This window comes from Ranitomeya imitator, chromosome 4 (genome assembly GCF_032444005.1).
Source record: "Ranitomeya imitator isolate aRanImi1 chromosome 4, aRanImi1.pri, whole genome shotgun sequence".
In the NCBI taxonomy this organism is placed as follows: domain Eukaryota; kingdom Metazoa; phylum Chordata; class Amphibia; order Anura; family Dendrobatidae; genus Ranitomeya; species Ranitomeya imitator.
The window spans coordinates 140,588,577-140,610,740 of NC_091285.1; the positions used below are offsets into that span (position 1 = coordinate 140,588,577).

The following is a 22,164-nucleotide window of genomic DNA, read 5'->3' on the forward strand; positions in this document are numbered from 1 at the left end:
AGTTCAGTGCACGCCGATCGTCTGGTGTGGGCCTTCCATGCCAATATCCAGAGAAGCCTGGGGGTCCATTGACCCCCAGTTAAGAGGGGGTACTGTCATGGTTTGGACAGGGTTAATGCCCTGCTCTTTCAGGGTTAATTGTTGTGGCCTCCTTTCGGATCTGGGAGGAATATTTATACCCACGCTGGACTAGGATTCTCTGTCAGTTATACTTTCGTTTTGTCTGTGTGCCTGACCCCCTGGTGTGTGTGTGCATATTGTGATGTTTGTTTGCTATCCGTGCTCAATCTGGTCTGTTTGATTCTCACGGCTTTCTGACCTCCGGCTTCCACCTGACTATCCATCTGTCTCACCCTCCAGTACCTCGCTTATCTCCCGGTTATTGACTTCGGCATGTTTGACCATCCTCTGGCGCTATTCGCATCCTTTGCACCCCGGTGCCTGGCTCCACCCCTGGCCGCTTCCCCTCTGTCACATGGTTCAGGTCCTGCTTGCTACCCAGTGAGTTCTTCACCGTTCTGCTCTGGGTTCCCTTACTGCAGCGAGTAGCCTCCCGGCAGTACAGTAGTTACACCCAGGATACCTGACAGGGGGGACCTAGTAAATGACCTGCATAGAGCTGGCACAACTGTAACAAAGGCTGCCATCAGTAACACACTATGCCTCCAGGGACTCAGATCCTGCAGTGCCAGACATGTCCCCCTGCTTAAGCCAGTACATGTCCGGGCCCATCTAAAGTTTGCTATAGAGCATTTGGATTATTCAGAAGAGTATTGGGAGAATGTCATATGGTCTGATGAAGCCAAAGTAGAACTGTTTGGTAGAAACAAAACTCGTCGTGTTTGGAGGAGACAGAGTGCTGAGTTGCATCCAAAGAACACCATACCCACTGTGAAGCATTGGGGAGGCAACATCATGCTTTGGGCCTGTTTCTCTGCAAAGGGACCAGGACGACTGATCCGTGTCCATGAAAGAATGAATGGGGCCATGTATCGTGAGATTTTGAGTGCAAACCTCGTTCCATCAGCAAGGGCATTGAAGATGAAACATGGATGGGTCTTTCAGCATGATAAGTATCCCAAGCACACTGCCAGGACAACGAAGGAGTGGCTTTGTAAGACGCATATGGAGGTCATGGAGTGGCCTAGCCAGTCTCCAGACCTCAACCCCATAGAAAATCTTTGGAGGGAGTTGAAAGTCCGTGTTGCCCAGTGGCAGGCCCAAAACATCACTGCTCTAGATGAGATCTGCATGGATGAATGGGCAACATACCACCAACAGTGTGTGCCAACCTACAGAAAACGTTTGACCACTGTCATTGCCAACAAAGGATATATAACAAAGTATTGAGATGAACTTTTGTTAATGACCAAATAGTTATTTTCCACCATAATTTGCAAAATAAATTTTTCCAAATCAGACAAGGTGATTTTCTGGATTTGTTTTCTCATTTTGACTCCCATAGTTGTGGTCTACCTATGATGTCAATTACAGGCATCTCTCACCTTTTTAAGTGGGAGAACTTGCACAATTGGTGGCTGACTAAATACTTTTTTTTTCTCTGTAGATTTGTGTACAAGGGCAGAAGTTAATGTGAAATTGACATATGTTTCGTGAATTGCATAAACTGACTTCAGGTCAAAAGTGATTAGTTTTTGCTCTTATTCTATTCCAGTTGCTCTCGTGAGTATGCTGTGCTTTTTTTTCTTTTTAATTTTTACCATACGGTCCCAGAGATATGGGCTTTTTTATTTAGTGCTGATTTCTATAGTCTTAACTAATGATGAGCGTGCGTACTCGGCACTGCTTGATACTCAATCAAGCATCGGGGTGCTCAGGCACATTGTTTACTCAATTGAGTATCGCGGGTGCTCGAGCGCCATCCTCGAATCCCCGTTCTGCATAATTCACGGCTGTTAGACACCCATTAAACATGAGGGGATTATCTGCCATAAACAGTAATGTCGTAGCCATGTTGGCTATTGACATTACTGTGATTGGCAGGATTGCATCGTGTAATTGGGTCTTATAGAAGACCCGATGACGGGATGCTCTGCGCACTCTCCTTCCACTCACATCTCGGAGCCTGAGTAGATTTTTATAATCACTGACCTGGCACCGAGAAGGTGGCCGTGTAGAGCAGTGAATATTCATTTTGAATTTACATTTGCTTAACTGGTCAGCGTGCGGCTCTCATTTCTCGGATGCTGACAGTATGAAAACCGGGGAAAGCAATAATAGTTACTTATTCTGAAAGGGCTGTCCAAGCCCTATTTCAGTTTATCATTAGCTCAGTATAGAAAAATCACCTGACAGATTCCCTTTAATGTATTAAATGTATAAAAAAAAGGTTTGGAATCTCCCCCACATTTTTTAACCCCTTAACCACCAGAGGTATTTTAGTTTTTGCGTTTACGTTTTTAGCTCCCCTTCTTCCCAGAGCCATAACATTTTTATTTTTCAGTCAATATGGCAATGTGAGGGCATGTTTTTTGCAGGATGAGTTGTACTTTTGAAGGACACCATTGGTTTTAACATATTGTCTACTGGAAAATGGGAAAAAAATTCCAAGTGTGGTGAAATTTCCAAAAAAGTGCAATCCTACAGTTTTTTTTTTTACCATGTTCACTAAATGATGAAACTGACCTGCCATTACGATTTTCCAGATCATTACAAGTTCATAGACACCAAACATGTCTAGGTTATTTTTTATCTAAGCAGTGAAAAAAATTCCAAAGGTTAAAAATTGTTTAAAATTGCGCAATTTTCCAATAACCATAGCATCTCCATTTTTTTTCCTGATCTCAGGTTGGGTGAGGGCTTATTTTTTTATGCCAGGCTGTTTTTAATTATATAATTTTGGTGCAGATACGATCTTTTGATTGCACCTTATTGCATTTTAATTCAATGTTGCGGTGACCAAAAAACATAATTCTGGCGTTTTGACTTTTTTTCCTCGTTACGCCATTTAGCTATTGGGTCATTTATTTTTTTATATTGATAAATCGGGCGATTCTGAAAGCGGCGATACCAAATATATGCATGTTTGATTTTTTTATTGTTTTATTTTGAATGGGGCAAAAGGGGGGTGAATTGAACTTTTATATTTTTAAAATATTTTTAAAAACATTTTTTTTTACGTTTGGCATGCTTCAATAGTCTCCATGGGAGACTAGAAGCTGCCATAATCCGATCAGCTCTGCTACATACAGGCGATGATCAGATTGCCTGTATGTAGCAGAATAGCTCACTTGCTATGAGTGCCGACCACCGGGCGGTGTTCATAGCAATCTGGTGGTGACAACCATAGAGGTCTATGTTGTCATGCCAACCCATCGATGACCTGCGGTCATGTGACACGGGCACAGATAGGCGCACTTGCCGTAATTGTGAGTAAAATGCCGCTGTCAGAGATTGACAGCGGCATTTAACTAGTTAACAGCCGCGGGTGGATCGCGATTTCACCCGCGGATGTTAGAGGCTCATGTCAGCTGTTCAAAATAGCTGACATGTGCCAGAAAAGATGTGGGCTCAGCGCCGGAGCCCACATCAAAGGCAGCGAGTTAAAGGGGTTAAAGACCTGCTAAGGGAGAGCAGACAACTGGTAATGAATATGTGCTCCATGCCTATGGTAGTGGAGACGCGTACATATTCATAACCTTAATGAGCGGTACCACCTGACCGCTAAGCACAGGAAGAGCTGCCGATGCCAGGACGGTGATGCAGCGACGGAGATGCAGCTACGGCGCGGAGGGTGAGTAGATGTCTTCTGTTAGCCGGCTGCTGCAGCTTCAGCTGTCACTATGCCACAGCTGCTGGCTCCTGCCGCTGCTCTGCCATTCCCCATCCCCCGCTGGCTTTCTTTTTTGCGTGCCGAGATGATGTTTTTAATGATAGCATCTTGGTGCAGATACGTTCTTTTGATCGCCCGTTATTGCATTTTAATGCAATGTCGCGGCGACCAAAAAAACGTAATTATGGCGTTTCGAATTTTTTTCTCACTATGCTGTTTAGCGATCAGGTTAATGCTTTTTTTTAATTGATAGATCGGGTGATTCTGAACGCGGCGATACCAAAAATGTGTAGATTTGATTTTTTTTTTTATTTTGATTGGGGCGAAACGGGTGATTTAAACTTTTATATTTTTATTTTTTTTTCACTTTTTTTCACTTTTTTTTTTTACTTTTGCCATGCTTCAATAGCCTCCATGGTAGGCTAGAAGCAGGCACAGCACGATCGGCTCTGCTACATAGCAGCGATCTGCTGTTCGCTGCTATGTAGCAGAAAATCAGGTGAGCTGTGAGCGCCGACCACAGGGTGGCGCTCACAGCTACCAGCTATCAGTAACCATAGAGGTCTCAAGACCTCTATGGTTACAATTCTGAAGCATCGCCGACCTCCGATCATGTGTCGGGGGTCGGCGATGACGTCATTTCCGGCCGCCCGGCCGGATGCGGTAGTTAAATGCCGCTGTCTGCGTTTGATAGCGGCATTTAACTAGTTAATAGGCGCGGGCAGATCGCGATTCTGCCCGCGCCTATTACGGGCACATGTCAGCTGTTCAAAACAGCTGACATGTCCCGGCTTTGATGCGGGCTCACCGCCGGAGCCCGCATCAAAGCGGGGCTTCTGACCTCGGACGTACTATCCCATCCGAGGTCAGAAAGGGGTTAAAACATTCGATAAAATTTTGTTTCACGATATATCTGACAGGATCATCTGGAACGGTCACTGAATGTATACCCCAGGCACATACAATCGAATTCCTATATTGTCAGAGTCCATACAAGGTACAAGGCCAGTTGATCAAATGACCACAACTTGGCTTCTCCAAATATCTCCATGGAACCAGGCGGCTGGCAGGTCCCAATCCTTGCTTTCTCCAAACGTATCCATGGTTCAGTGATGGACAGATGTGGCACCTCTGTATTTCTTCAGTTGGACTGATGTTGCCATAATTTCTATAAAGTAAACTCTCTGAACACAGGCAGATCCTCCTTTTTATAGGTCACAACTTCTCATTCAGTCATTCCACCACAGGTTTTGGGAAGGTGGAAGGAAGCCATCTCTCACTGCTGGAGTGTTCAAACAACATGCATAGATTGTCCTTTACATTGCAGAGCACCAATGGGTCATCAACATATTAAGAAACATTCAAACATTGTGCCTTTGTTTCCCATAGATAGTAGAACAATACTAGGACAGATACAAAAGCTAATCAGCAACCAGAAAACAATAATTTAGTGACAATAATGGCCAATAGTTATTCTCACGTGAACTCTAGCTCATGTCCCTGGGCCTACTGAAATAATATGTCTGGATAATTCAGATTACATCATATTTCTATACAGTATAACGGTCACCACACTAGTCCACACACAATATAATAGCCCCTACAGTAGTCCACACACATGATCATGGTACCCACAGTAACATAGTAACATAGTTAGTAAGGCCGAAAAAAGACATTTGTCCATCCAGTTCAGCCTATATTCCATCATAATAAATCCCCAGATCTACGTCCTTCTACAGAACCTAATAATTGTATGATACAATATTGTTCTGCTCCAGGAAGACATCCAGGCCTCTCTTGAACCCCTCGACTGAGTTCGCCATCACCACCTCCTCAGGCAAGCAATTCCAGATTCTCACTGCCCTAACAGTAAAGAATCCTCTTCTATGTTGGTGGAAAAACCTTCTCTCCTCCAGACGCAAAGAATGCCCCCTTGTGCCCGTCACCTTCCTTGGTATAAACAGATCCTCAGCGAGATATTTGTATTGTCCCCTTATATACTTATACATGGTTATTAGATCGCCCCTCAGTCGTCTTTTTTCTAGACTAAATAATCCTAATTTCGCTAATCTATCTGGGTATTGTAGTTCTCCCATCCCCTTTATTAATTTTGTTGCCCTCCTTTGTACTCTCTCTAGTTCCATTATATCCTTCCTGAGCACCGGTGCCCAAAACTGGACACAGTACTCCATGTGCGGTCTAACTAGGGATTTGTACAGAGGCAGTATAATGCTCTCATCATGTGTATCCAGACCTCTTTTAATGCACCCCATGATCCTGTTTGCCTTGGCAGCTGCTGCCTGGCACTGGCTGCTCCAGGTAAGTTTATCATTAACTAGGATCCCCAAGTCCTTCTCCCTGTCAGATTTACCCAGTGGTTTCCCATTCAGTGTGTAATGGTGATATTGATTCCTTCTTCCCATGTGTATAACCTTACATTTATCATTGTTAAACCTCATCTGCCACCTTTCAGCCCAAGTTTCCAACTTATCCAGATCCATCTGTAGCAGAATACTATCTTCTCTTGTATTAACTGCTTTACATAGTTTTGTATCATCTGCAAATATCGATATTTTACTGTGTAAACCTTCTACCAGATCATTAATGAATATGTTGAAGAGAACAGGTCCCAATACTGACCCCTGCGGTACCCCACTGGTCACAGCAACCCAGTTAGAGACTATACCATTTATAACCACCCTCTGCTTTCTATCACTAAGCCAGTTACTAACCCATTTACACACATTTTCCCCCAGACCAAGCATTCTCATTTTGTGTACCAACCTCTTGTGCGGCACGGTATCAAACGCTTTGGAAAAATCGAGATATACCACGTCCAATGACTCACCGTGGTCCAGCCTATAGCTTACCTCTTCATAAAAACTGATTAGATTGTTTGACAGGAGCGATTTCTCATAAACCCATGCTGATATGGAGTTAAACAGTTATTCTCATTGAGATAATCCAGAATAACATCCCTCAGAAACCCTTCAAATATTTTACCAACAATAGAGGTTAGACTTACTGGCCTATAATTTCCAGGTTGACTTTTAGAGCCCTTTTTGAATATTGGCACCACATTTGCTATGCGCCAGTCCTGCGGAACAGACCCCGTCGCTATAGAGTCCCTAAAATAAGAAATAATGGTTTATCTATTACATTACTTAGTTCTCTTAGTACTCGTGGGTGTATGCCATCCGGACCCGGAGATTTATCTATTTTAATCTTATTTAGCCGGTTTCGCACCTCTTCTTGGGTTAGATTGGTGACCCTTAATATAGGGTTTTCATTGTTTCTTGGGATTTCACCTAGCATTTCATTTTCCACCGTGAATACCATGGAGAAGAAGGTGTTTAATATGTTAGCTTTTTCCTCGTCATCTACAACCATTCTTTCCTCACTATTTTTTAAGGGGCCTACATTTTCAGTTTTTATTCTTTTACTATTGATATAGTTGAAGAACAGTTTGGGATTAGTTTTACTCTCCTTAGCAATGTGCTTCTCTGTTTCCTTTTTGGCAGCTTTAATTAGTTTTTTAGATAAAGTATTTTTCTCCCTATAGATTTTTAGAGCTTCAATGGTGCCATCCTGCTTTAGTAGTGCAAATGCTTTCTTTTTACTGTTAATTGCCTGTCTTACTTCTTTGTTTAGCCACATTGGGTTTTTCCTATTTCTAGTCCTTTTATTCCCACAAGGTATAAACCGCTTACACTGCCTATTTAGGATGTTCTTAAACATTTCCCATTTATTATCTGTATTCTTATTTCTGAGGATATTGTCCCAGTCTACCAGATTAAGGGCATCTCTAAGCTGGTCAAACTTTGCCTTCCTAAAGTTCAGTGTTTTTGTGACTCCCTGACAAGTCCCTCTAGTGAAAGACAGGTGAAACTGTACAATATTGTGGTCGCTATTTCCTAGATGCCCAAACACCTGCAGATTTGTTATTCTGTCAGGTCTATTAGATAGTATTAGGTTTTAAATTGCTGCTCCTCTGGTTGGATTCTGCACCAATTGTGAAAGATAATTTTTCTTGGTTATTAGCAGAAACCTGTTGCCTTTATGGGTTTCACAGGTTTCTGTTTCCCAGTTAATATCCGGGTAGTTAAAGTCCCCCATAACCAGGACCTCTTTATGGGTTGCAGCTTCATCTATCTGCTTTAGAAGTAGACTTTCCATGGTTTCTGTTATATTTGGGGGTTTGTAACAGACCCCAATGAGAATTTTGTTACCATTTTTCCCTCCATGAATTTCGACCCATATGGACTCGACATCCTCATTTCCTTCGCTAATATCCTCCCTTAAAGTGGACTTTAGACAAGACTTTACATAGAGACAAACCCCTCCTCCTCTCCGATTTTTATGATCCTTTCTAAACAGACTGTAACCCTGTAAGTTAACTGCCCAGTCATAGCTTTCATCTAACCATGTCTCGGTTATTCCCACTATGTCAAAGTTACCTGTAGATATTTCTGCTTCTAGTTCTTCCATCTTGTTTGTCAGGCTTCTGGCATTTGCGAGCATGCAGTTTAGTTTATGTAGTCCCCACATATAAAGGTGGGCCCCAAATTGGTCCACACACAGATGGCCCTTCATTTCCCACAAGTGCTAAGTAGCACAAGGAAAACAAACATATTCTATATACTCATCAAGCCCTGATCCCGGAGCATCCCGCTGCACAGTCAGCATCCCAGCGTGGGAGAGATGGGGTAATGTTATTTCGTCGCCTCATAGGGGCACTGACTTTATGTGCTTACTCCTGTCATTTATTGTGCTTCATGAAAAATGATGCGATTGTGGGAATGACATTTTAAGCTGATTTAATTATTATATAGTAAATAAAGACGATATGGCAGGATTTCTGTTTTAGCAAATGTTTGTATTCCCAATGAAATAATATCTCTGAATCAAGTTTTCTGGTAACTATAAGATGCTACTATTCCTCTATAATTAATTGTGGAAATATAAAACAAAAAAAAAGACATTGCATAATATTTTTAAAAAAGTATCATGCACAGCCTGACATTATCCAGCGCATTAGACTGTGTAGAAGCATGCATTATTGATAAAGATAATGTAACACCCAGTTGTTAATCTGTTTATGAATTTCCAGTCAGAATACCAGAGGTGCAGCACAATGCAGACTTTTAAGAAAGAAATTCCAGCATTGTTGGTTAATAGGACATATAAGTACTTACTAAAACAGACATATTATGAGATATGACAAGTCCTTATTTCTACATATTGTCTATGTCATTTAAATATTTTAGAAAGTTTCAGTAATTTTTATGTTGATTGTAGTATTTGTTTTAAAGGGGTAGTCTTATGTTATGAAGCTGGTATAGTTAGTTAAACTGCATTAAAATATCAACTTTGCAATTGACTTCCTCTTCCTTTTTATCTGCTGTCATTCTCCTGCTATGAGAGCTTTTGTCTTACATTGTTCACAGTTTGTTTCCAAGGAGACTGACAAGCAAAGCTGAGCCAAGTATCCTCAATAGCTACATTCCAGGCTGAGGAGTTAACTCATGACGCCTTTCTCCAGCAGTTATCTTTCTCTGGATTTCAATTCCACAGTTAGCTGTTCATCTCCATACCTTCCCGTTTCAGTTACTGAAATGCTATCAGTCCTGCAAAGTCACAAACCCCTGCTCGCACCAATGGCAGTTTGATTTTACTTGAGCTTGTTCAAAGGCACTGTTATTTCTAGGTGCAAACATAGCGATAATAGTGTAGATTTCAGAACAAGCACTAACAGACTGTTAATGTGTCACAGTAGCACAAGCTCAGCACTAGGTTACTGAACCATAACTGTCACTCACGGAGGAGTGTCCTCCCTCAGCAACAAGGAGACTGGGGAACTGTGTGCTACTCAATACAGCACAACTTGAGTATAACCTTTTAGTGAGTTAATAATTATTAAAGGGAATCTGTCATCAGGTGAGAGATCCTAATTACAGTGATGTCACACTTACTGGTCTGCTTGCTGACAAATAAGTGTTTAATCAGCAGGAAATTATCGCAAGAGTACTAGTAAACCTTCTGCCATGTAGTCCTTGTCATGCCGGTAACCCGCACTCCTTCTCAGTGCCGTACTACTCACTGCGTTGGCCGCTCTGCTCCTCCCCGTGTCAGGCCATTTTGATGAGCTGCCGTTTTCAGTATGCCCAGCACTGCTACTTCCTTCTACTATCCCCACCTGTCTATAGGGAGGCAGTCCAGACTCTGCAGAAATTTAACCCTGCCGTGTCTTACAGAGTTTTGCTTCCCTGCCTATCCCGTGCCAGCAATGTGTATATTAGGCAGCTCCTCCCTCCACACCTTGCCTGAACTTAGGTTCCTAGTTTCAGTCTCTTTAATGTTCCGTCAAGATGTTTGTTCTGTTTCTCTAGTTTTGTCTGACTTCTCTGCTCCGGACCTTGGCTTTGTATATATTTTTCATGTGCTGCCTGTCCTGACCTCGGACTTTCTGACAACCTCTGTCTGTGCTTCGTGTTTTGCATCTGATAATTAGGTCTACTGCTGCGGGTCCAGGTACTGCTTTGGTGGAGCAAATGGTGGCTATCCTAACAGCTCAAGCCTTTTCTTACTATCATAGTTATTAAGTTACATAGTTATTAAGGTTGAAGGAAGATTTTAAGTCCATCTAGTTCAACCCATAGAATCTATCAGAGAATCTAGTGAAGACCAGATAGCCATTTAGTTACGCCCCTCCAGGGTAAGTCCGGCCATTCGCGCAATGGGTCCACACCAATCACTGTCACAGTCCTCCATACTCATGAGCTCTGCTCTGTATAACTCTGCCCCCACCACTGATTGGCAACTCTCTGCCTATGCACAGTGTATACAGAAAGCTGTCAATCAGTGGTGGAGGGTGGTTATACAGATCTCAGCGCCCAGATAACAAGCAAATCTGCAGCACATAAAACAGGGATTTTGTCAAAACTACAGCCTGCAGCACGGTAAGTAGCACATTGCTGGAATCAGGGTCTCTGCCCCATTCATTGTGCTGCTCTCAGATGAGGTACCACAAACCTGGTGACAGATTTTCTTTAAGGCAGAATGGTAGAGGTTTCAGGAGCCCAACCTATAGAGATTAATTGATACCTTTTAAATTGTGAAGTTGCTTGCTATTTATTAATCAATGGTTTTGGAGCTCTAACCTTTTTATTCCATCCCTTAATTATGGTAAATAATATGAAAACAATTTTTGTTTCAGAAACACAAAGAAAGGCAAAAGCAAATGTCTGGATTAGGTAACCTTTATTTAAAAAAAATCTTTAATCTGTTTAATTTTAATCCAATGTTTTAAAACAGTTAATCTTTAGGATAAACTATTAAAGGGGTATGTTCACATATCTTCTGGAGCACACAATGCCTCTGTCTTCTGACCTTTCCTAAGGATACAGTAGGCATCAATAAAAAAGTAGTGGACAACCTTTTTAATGCCTTGTGGGAAGGTTATACCACCAATTGTAAAAGTCTGGAAAATACCTGTAAATGATTATACTGCTTTTTATGATATACTGTGTATGTGTATTGTTGTCTTGTAAGAATGACAACAATCTTATGTAATCTTTAGTTCTGACAGAGAGCGGTCAGCTGTGCCATTTCCCTTTTCACCACGCCCGCATGCTTCATCACACTTGTATCAGGGAAGGAAAGCATGGACCCAGGCCATGGTAAGGCAATGATCATATTGCAATGTGTTATTTTGGCTTTTTGCCTTAATTTTTTTAGATCCTTGCAAAAATATGTTTAGACTTTGCTATATTTTGATTTATTGTCAGTAGGGTGAAAGCAAAAAACAGGGTTGGGGCAAGTGGTAGGCAGAAAAGTCAATCGCCTAGGGCCCCCTTAATGAGGAGAATTCAATATATAGATCACGAATGCTCTGCCTTTACAATTTTTGTGCAAGTGGAACTTGGTAGATTATGAGGCTCTATGAGTGGTTCCCTTAATATGAATGAAGAACATGGCCAATCATAGCTTTCCTGCTGTCTTAGGCAAAAATTTAAATGGTGACCCTCCCCGCAGTGCAATACAAACCTGCAATGAAAAAAGAAATTCCGTCATGGTGTTAGGGTTTTACTTTTACACCATTGATTGTATTGTAAAGATGATCTGTGGAAATAATTTTCCAGGACAGTGCGGTAACATCAATCTTTCATAGATTTAAAAAAAAAAAAATTGTTTGTGATGCACTTTTTGAGATTCATCACATTTTTATTTTTCCATCCATGGAGCTGTGTAACGACTTGTTGTTTTGCGTGGTGAGCTAGTTCTTTTATTTACCGCATATACTCGAGTATAAGCCGACCCGAGTATAAGCCGAGACCCCTAATTTTGCCACAAAACACTGGGAAAACTTATTGACTCATGTATAAGCCTAGAATAGGAAATGCAGCAGCTACTGTTAAATTTAAAAAATAAAAATAGATACCAATAAAAGTAAAATTGATTGAGACATCAGTAGGTTAAATGTTTTTGAATATCCATATTGAATCAGGAGCCCCATAAGATGCTCCATACAAAATACGCCCCATATAATGCTCCATACAGTTTATGATGGGCCCCATAAGATGATCCATACAAAAATATGCCCCATAAAATGCTGCAAAAAGGTTAATAATGGCCCCATTATATGCTGAAGAAGTATACAATACAAAAACAGGGAAAAAAATAATAATCTGTGTAACATGTAATCCCATAAAACTATAAAGTTTAATAGCAAACTATTTAAAAAAAAACACCAAATCTCAGTGTAACAGAAAATATAGATCTACTACGTACCAATAACCTAACAATTTTCCCTATGCTTAACTGCTGTCCCTACCTACCAGTGGAGGTTGGCACCCTATAGACACGATTTTTTGGCGCCCCCACTCAGCGGCGGCTATCCCCAACTCGCCCTGTTAAATACCTATTAAACTATAAGTGGGAAAACAATAAGCAGCAAAAAGAGATGAAAAGAAAGTACTTAATAAGAGAGGCTATAGTACAGAAAATAATTTAACTCCCTCATCATAAAGTGCTAGTATATGTAGCTTATACAATAATGTATATCAAATAGATATCCTATATAATAAAGGCTATAATGGCCGCTTCATACATAGAAAAAACCTGTACTCCATAGGACTCAAAAATAACAAGACAGGAGGAATAGTGAAGCCATAAGATAACAAAATAAACGGCCTAATTCAAAATAGTGATGATATACCCATCATGAACCACATATCGACTAAAAGCAATACACAATTTTGTGAGTACTAATGGGTAATGCAGAAAAGAAGCATACGCGGGTGTTAACCCAAAAGAACTTAGCTTCCAACAAGTAGCCCCATGGCCTCGACGCGTTTCCCCGACCAACGGTTCATCAGGAGGCAGAGTATAAGGCAAGCTGTTTCTTAGATGCAGGTATCACGATGAACGGACAGACCTGTGTAGATCCATATGGGGCCGGTTTAAATGGACTCAGAGGGCCAATCATGGCCAGCCACTAGAGAACCGCCCCTCTTCCCAAGGTGCACTGGGTAGCAGATAACAAAGTCCATCAATTTGGACCAAACGGTAAAACCATGTCCATAAAGGCTGCGCTAATCCCCACACTGTGCAGCCGATTAGGATCGGAAATAATAATCACATGCATAAACGCTGGAACAAACACCTAAAGTGGCAATATGCGCTCCAGCCTGGAACGCACACTGTGAAGTGCGCTGTAAATCAGCACTTCCTGTTTCCAGAGGTAAAGCGCGCCTCCACTGCTGGGCATATATATATATATATATATATATAACGCTCACCTAAAGTGCGCAACCTGCGCAAGCGCCGAGGAAAATGACCATTCAGTCTACAGAATATACAGTGGGGCAAAAAAGTATTTAGTCAGTCAGCAATAGTGCAAGTTCCACCACTTAAAAAGAAGAGAGGCGCCTGTAATTTACATTATAGGTAGACCTCAACTATGGGAGACAAACTGAGAAAAAAAAATCCAGAAAATCACATTGTCTGTTTTTTTAACATTTTATTTGCATATTATGGTGGAAAATAAGTATTTGGTCAGAAACAAAATTTCATCTCAATACTTTGTAATATATCCTTTGTTGGCAATGACAGAGGTCAAACGTTTTCTGTAAGTCTTCACAAGGTTGCCACACACTGTTGTTGGTATGTTGGCCCATTCCTCCATGCAGATCTCCTCTAGAGCAGTGATGTTTTTGGCTTTTCGCTTGGCAACACGGACTTTCAACTCCCTCCAAAGGTTTTCTATAGGGTTGAGATCTGGAGACTGGCTAGGCCACTCCAGGACCTTGAAATGCTTCTTACGAAGCCACTCCTTCGTTGCCCTGGCGATGTGCTTTGGATCATTGTCATGTTGAAAGACCCAGCCACGTTTCATCTTCAATGCCCTTGCTGATGGAAGGAGGTTTGCACTCAAAATCTCACGACACATGGCCCCATTCATTCTTTCATGTACCCGGATCAGTCGTCCTGGCCCCTTTGCAGAGAAACAGCCCCAAAGCATGATGTTTCCACCACCATGCTTTACAGTACGTATGGTGTTTGATGGATGCAACTCAGTATTTTTTTTCCTCCAAACACGACAAGTTGTGTTTCTACCAAACAGTTCCAGTTTGGTTTCATCAGACCATAGGACATTCTCCCAAAACTCCTCTGGATCATCCAAATGCTCTCTAGCAAACTTCAGACGGGCCCGGACATGTACTGGCTTAAGCAGTGGGACACGTCTGGCACTGCAGGATCTGAGTCCATGGTGGCGTAGTGTGTTACTTATGGTAGACCTTGTTACATTGGTCCCAGCTCTCTGCAGTTCATTCACTAGGTCCCCCCGCGTGGTTCTGGGATTTTTGCTCACCGTTCTTGTGATCATTCTGACCCCACGGGGTGCGATTTTGCGTGGAGCCCCAGATCGAGGGAGATTATCAGTGGTCTTTGCTCTCACTGTTGATTTCTTCACTCCAAGCTGGTTGGCTATTGCAGATTCAGTCTTCCCAGCCTGGTGCAGGGCTACAATTTTGTTTCTGGTGTCCTTTGACAGCTCTTTGGTCTTCACCATAATGGAGTTTGGAGTCAGACTGTTTGAGGGTGTGCACAGGTGTCTTTTTATACTGATAACAAGTTTAAACAGGTGCCATTACTACAGGTAATGAGTGGAGGAAAAAGGAGACTCTTAAAGAAGAAGTTACAGGTCTGTGAGAGCCAGAAATCTTGATTGTTTGTTTCTGACCAAATACTTATTTTCCACCATAATATGCAAATAAAATGTTAAAAAAACAGACAATGTGATTTTCTGGATTTTTTTTTCTCAGTTTGTCTCCGATAGTTGAGGTCTACCTATGATGTAAATTACAGACGCCTCTCTTCTTTTTAAGTGGTGGAACTTGCACTATTGCTAACTGACTAAATACTTTTTTGCCCCACTGTATGATATATAGTGCTAAAGGGATTTTTTGATAAATCCAAACAAAAATACATATAGAATACACATATCCTTGATAGATGCCTATTAATTATCAGATATTTGAAAAGGGGGGGGAATCCCTATTAAAATAAGTAAAAAATACAGGGAAAATATGATTACTAGTTTAACAGAACATATTAGATGGTAAACAATATATAAAGATACAGAGACAAATGCACTATGATCTAGCTGATAGAGATTAATTATTCGTCTAGAGACACAAAGTGAATAACGGATATTAAAAATAAATGAAATAAAACGCCTCTCTATTGATATGTAAAATTACCCTTTATAAGTATCTTACTGTAGACAGTAGGTATCCGTTCCATATGGGATAAAGGGGAATCTTGAATATAGTGAGTACATACGTCATAATTGACGCTTGATAAGATATCAGGCTTAGTACGGGGTTCCAAAACAGGGTCCCAAAATCAATTAAATACCCTATAAAGCAAAAGACAACAAACAGTCTATCAACAGATGTAATAGAGGGCATAAGAGTATGCTGTTCTTACAAAAAACATGTATAGGTGAGGGATTAATTTAACCCCCGTGGTGACACTGACTGCATTCTAAAAATCCATTCTGCCTTGCGCCTAAGAATGGCTTTATCAATATCACCTCTGTTATGACCTGGTGGTCAGGACAATAATGGACCTGGTGGTTAAGAGCACACGGAATGACCTGATAGATACTGATAATAAAGGACGAGCTCTGGGACGTGGGAACTCTGCTGACCGCAATCCCTAATCCTATCAAACACACTAGAAATAGCCGTGGATTGCGCCTAACGCTCCCTATGCAACTCGGCACAGCCTAAGAAACTAGCTAGCCCTGAAGATAGAAAAATAAAGCCTACCTTGCCTCAGAGAAATTCCCCAAAGGAAAAGGCAGCCCCCCACATATAATGACTGTGAGTAAAGATGAAAATACAAACACAGAGATGAAATAAATTTAGCAAAGTGAGGCCCGACTTACTGAACAGACCGAGGATAGGAAAGGTTACTTTGCGGTCAGCACAAAAACCTACAAAAAGACCACGCAGAGGACACACAAAGACCCTCCGCACCGACTCACGGTGCGGAAGCGCTCCCTCTGCGTCCCAGAGCTTCCAGCAAGCAAGACAACAATAAAAATAGCAAGCTGGACAGAAAAATAGCAAACCAAAGAAATACAAGCTGGAACTTAGCTTCTGCTGGGAAGTCAGGTCACAAGAACGATCCAGGAGTGAACTAGACCAATACTGGAACATTGACAGGTGGCATGGAGCAAAGATCTAAGTGGAGTTAAATACGGCAGCCCGCTAACGAATTAACCTCGTCACCTGTGGAAGGAAACTCAGAAACACCCACCAGAGGAAGTCCATGGACAGAACCAGCCAAAGTACCATTCATGACCACAGGAGGGAGCCCGACAACAGAATTCACAACAGTACCCCCCCCTTGAGGAGGGGTCACCGAACCCTCACCAGAGCCCCCAGGCCGACCAGGATGAGCCAAATGAAAGGCACGAACCAGATCGGCAGCATGAACATCAGAGGCAAAAACCCAGGAATTATCTTCCTGACCATAACCCTTCCACTTGACCAGGTACTGGAGTTTCCGTCTCGAAACACGAGTATCCAAAATCTTCTCCACCACATACTCCAACTCCCCCTCAACCAACAACAACAACTCCGCAATAACGACCTATGGAACACATTATGGATGGCAAAAGAAGCAGGAAGGGCAAAACGAAATGACACAGGATTGATAACCTCAGAAATCTTATACGGACCAATAAAACAAGGCTTAAACTTAGGAGAGGAAACCTTCATAGGAACATAACGAGACGACAACCAAACCAAATCCCCAACACGAAGTCGGGGACCCACACAGCGCCGGCGGTTAGCGAAACATTGAGCCTTCTCCTGGGACAATGTCAAATTGTCCACCACATGAGTCCAAATCTGCTGCAACCTATCCACCACAGTATCTACACCAGGACAGTCCGAAAACTCAACCTGCCCTGGAGAGAAACGAGGATGGAAACCAGAATTGCAGAAAAACGGCGAAACCAAAGTAGCCGAGCTGGCCCGATTATTAAGGGTGAACTCAGCCAACGGCAAAAAGGACACCCAATCATCCTGATCAGCAGAAACAAAGCATCTCAGATATGTTTCCAAAGTTTGATTAGTTTGTTCGGTCTGGCCATTTGTCTGAGGATGGAAAGCCGAGGAAAAAGACAAATCAATGCCCATCCTAGCACAAAAGGATCGCCAAAACCTCGAAACAAACTGGGAACCTCTGTCAGAAACGATGTTCTCCGGGATACCATGTAAACGAACCACATGCTGGAAAAATAATGGCACCAAATCAGAGGAGGAAGGCAATTTAGACAAAGGTACCAAATGGACCATCTTAGAAAAGCGATCACAAACCACCCAAATGACCGACAACTTTTGAGAGACGGGGAGATCCGAAATAAAATCCATAGAAATATGCGTCCAGGGCCTCTTCGGGACCGGCAAGGGCAAAAGCAACCCACTGGCACGAGAACAGCAGGGCTTAGCCCGAGCACAAGTCCCACAGGACTGCACAAAAGAACGCACATCCCGTGACAAAGACGGCCACCAGAAGGATCTAGCCACAAAATCTCTGGTACCAAAGATTCCAGGATGCCCAGCCAACACTGAACAATGAATCTCAGAGATAACTCTACTAGTCCATCTATCAGGGACAAACAGTTTCTCCGCTGGGCAACGGTCAGGTCTATCAGCCTGAAATTTTTGCAGCACCCGCCGCAAATCAGGGGAGATGGCAGACAAAATTACCCCCTCTTTGAGAATACCCGCCGGCTCAGGAACACCCGGAGAGTCAGGCACAAAACTCCTTGACAGGGCATCAGCCTTCACATTCTTAGAGCCCGGAAGGTACGAAACCACAAAATCAAAACGAGAGAAAAATAACGACCATCGAGCCTGTCTCAGATTCAACCGTTTGGCAGACTCAAGATAAGTCAAATTCTTGTGATCTGTCAAGACCACCACGCGATGCTTGGCTCCTTCCAGCCAATGACGCCACTCCTCGAATGCCCACTTCATGGCCAACAACTCACGATTACCAACATCATAGTTACGCTCAGCAGGCGAAAACTTTCTAGAAAAGAAAGCACATGGCTTCATCACAGAGCCATCAGAACTTCTTTGCGACAAAACAGCCCCTGCTCCAATCTCAGAAGCATCAACCTCAACCTGAAACGGGAGCGAAACATCTGGCTGGCACAACACAGGGGCAGAAGAAAAACGACGCTTCAACTCCTGAAAAGCCTCTACAGCTGCAGAAGACCAATTGACCACATCAGCACCCTTCTTGGTCAAATCAGTCAAAGGTTTAGCAACAGTAGAAAAATTAGCGATGAAGCGCTGATAAAAATTAGCAAAGCCCAGGAACTTTTGCAGGCTCTTCACAGATGTCGGCTGAGTCCAATCGTAAATGGCCTGGACTTTAACAGGGTCCATCTCGATAGTAGAAGGGGAAAAAATGAACCCCAAAAATGAAACCTTCTGAACTCCAAAGAGACACTTTGACCCCTTCACAAACAAGGAATTCGCACGAAGGACCTGGAACACCATTCTGACCTGCTTCACATGAGACTCCCAATCATCCGAAAAGACCAAAATATCATCCAAATACACAATCAGGAATTTATCCAAGAACTCTCGGAAGATGTCATGCATAAAGGACTGAAATACTGATGGAGCATTGGAAAGCCCGAATGGCATAACCAGGTACTCAAAATGGCCCTCGGGCGTATTAAATGCTGTTTTCCATTCATCGCCTTGTTTAATACGCACAAGATTATACGCCCCTCGAAGATCTATCTTGGAGAACCAACTAGCCCCTTTAATACAAGCAAACAAATCAGACAGCAACGGCAAAGGATACTGAAATTTGACTGTAATTTTATTAAGAAGGCGGTAATCAATACAAGGTCTCAAAGAACCATCCTTCTTGGCCACAAAAAAAGAACCCTGCTCCTAACTGTGATGACGATGGGCGAATATGGCCTTTTTCCAAGGATTCCTTTATATAACTCCGCATAGCGGCGTGTTCTGGCACAGATAAATTGAACAATCGGCCCTTAGGAAACTTACTACCAGGAATCAAATTAATTGCACAATCGCAATCCCTATGAGGAGGTAGGGCACTGGCTTTGGGCTCATCAAATACATCCCGATAATCCGACAAAAACTCTGGAACTTCAGAAGGAGTGGAAGACGAAATAGACAAAAATGGAACATCACCATGTACCCCCTGGCAACCCCAGCTGGACACAGACATAGATTTCCAGTCCAATACTGGATTATGAACCTGTAGCCATGGCAACCCCAAAACGACCACATCATGCAGATTATGCAACACCAGAAAGCGGATATCCTCCTGATGTGCAGGAACCATGCACATGGTCAATTGGGTCCAGTACTGAGGCTTATTCTTGGCCAAAGGTGTAGCATCAATTCCTCTAAATGGAATAGGATACTGCAAGGGCTCCAAGAAAAAACCACAGCGCCTAGCATACTCCAAGTCCATCAAATTCAGGGCAGCGCCTGAATCCACAAATGCCATAACAGAATAGGATGACAAAGAGCAAATCAGAGTAACAGACAATAGAAATTTAGACTGTACCGTACCAATGGTGGCAGACCTAGCGAACCGCTTAGTGCGCTTAGGACAATCGGAGATAGCATGAGTGGAATCACCACAGTAAAAACATAGCCCATTCCGACGTCTGTGTTCTTGCCGTTCAGCTCTGGTCAAAGTCCTATCACATTGCATAGGCTCAGGCCCATGCTCAGATAGTACCGCCAAATGGTGCACAGCTTTACGCTCACGCAAGCGTCGATCGATCTGAATGGCCAAGGACATAGACTCATTCAGACTAGCAGGTATGGGAAACCCCACCATGACATCCTTAAGGGCTTCAGAGAGACCCTTTCTGAAGATTGCTGCCAGGGCACATTCATTCCACTGAGTGAGCACAGACCACTTTCTAAACTTCTGACAATATATCTCCGCTTCATCCTGACCCTGACACAGAGCCAGCAAGATTTTCTCTGCCTGATCCACTGAATTAGGTTCGTCATAAAGCAATCCAAGCGCCAGGAAAAACGCATCAACATCACGCAATGCTGGATCTCCTGGCGCAAGGGAAAATACCCAGTCTTGAGGGTCACCACGTAACAAAGAAATAATGATCTTTACTTGTTGAACAGGGTCACCTGAGGAGCGAGGTTTCAAGGCAAGAAACAATTTACAATTATTTTTGAAATTCAAGAACTTAGATCTATCACCAAAAAACAAATCAGGAATTGGAATCCTAGGCTCTGACATCGGATTCTGAACCACAAAATCTTGAATGTTTTGTACCCTTGTAGTGAGATTATCCATCCAAGAGGACAGACCTTGAATGTCCATGTTTACACCAGTGTCCTGAACCACCCAGAGGTAAAGGGGAAAAGAGAGACAAAACACACTGCAAAGAAAAAAAAATGGTCTCAGAACTTCTCTTATCCCTCTATTGAGATGCATTAGTACTTTGGGCCACCTGTACTGTTAAAACCTGGTGGTAAGGACAATAATGGACCTGGTGGTTAAGAGCACACGGAATGACCTGATAGATACTGATAATAAAGGACGAGCTCTGGGACGTGGGAACTCTGCTGACCGCAATCCCTAATCCTATCAAACACACTAGAAATAGCCGTGGATTGCGCCTAACGCTCCCTATGCAACTCGGCACAGCCTAAGAAACTAGCTAGCCCTGAAGATAGAAAAATAAAGCCTACCTTGCCTCAGAGAAATTCCCCAAAGGAAAAGGCAGCCCCCCACATATAATGACTGTGAGTAAAGATGAAAATACAAACACAGAGATGAAATAGATTTAGCAAAGTGAGGCCCGACTTACTGAACAGACCGAGGATAGGAAAGGTTACTTTGCGGTCAGCACAAAAACCTACAAAAAGACCACGCAGAGGGCACAAAAAGACCCTCCGCACCGACTCACGGTGCGGAGGCGCTCCCTCTGCGTCCCAGAGCTTCCAGCAAGCAAGACAACAATAAAAATAGCAAGCTGGACAGAAAAATAGCAAACCAAAGAAATACAAGCTGGAGCTTAGCTTCTGCTGGGAAGACAGGTCACTAGAACGATCCAGGAGTGAACTAGACCAATACTGGAACATTGACAGGTGGCATGGAGCAAAGATCTAAGTGGAGTTAAATAGAGCAGCCAGCTAACGAATTAACCTCATCACCTGTGAAAGGAAACTCAGAAACACCCACCAGAGGAAGTCCATGGACAGAATTAGCCGAAGTACCATTCATGACCACAGGAGGGAGCCGACAACAGAATTCACAACACACCTCCCCTTAACTTTGGTTTCAACAGTTCAATCATACAGAATGAGATCTCTTCCAAAGTCCCCCCATGTGTCTGATTCATATGACAAGCAATTGGGGTGTCTCTCTTGTTTCTAATATCCCCCAAGCGTTCTCCAATCCTAACTCTAAGCTCCCTGCTGTATTTTCAAGGGGAGTACCACTAGTTGAAAAGTCATACATCTTTCTCAAAGAAGAGAGATGGTGGCAGTCATGTATCTGCCTCTGGGCCAGATATATTGACGACATTTTGGTTTTGTGGTCTGGCCCAGAGGCAGACTTCAACCGGTTTCTTAAGGAGATTAATGTGAATGACATTGGCATGAGATTTACATCTGACCCCTGCTCTAGACGAAGAATTAATCTCTATCAGCTAGATCATAGTGCATTTGTCTCTGTATCTTTATATATTGTTTACCATCTAATATGTTCTGTTAAAGTACTTACTCTGTAGGCTCCTAGTAATCATATTTTAC

General features: G+C 42.7%; 1 protein-coding gene across 1 annotated transcript in view; it reads left to right on the plus strand.

Annotated features, from left to right (window-relative positions):
• The window catches only part of F12 (coagulation factor XII), a 172,778-nt gene that overhangs the window by 29,143 nt on the left and 121,471 nt on the right, over nucleotides 1–22,164 (plus strand). The window contains exons 2-3 of the mRNA XM_069763973.1: nucleotides 11,010–11,046; nucleotides 11,373–11,472. Coding sequence (XP_069620074.1) covers nucleotides 11,010–11,046; nucleotides 11,373–11,472 — 137 coding nt within the window. The remainder of the gene's footprint in view (nucleotides 1–11,009; nucleotides 11,047–11,372; nucleotides 11,473–22,164) is intronic.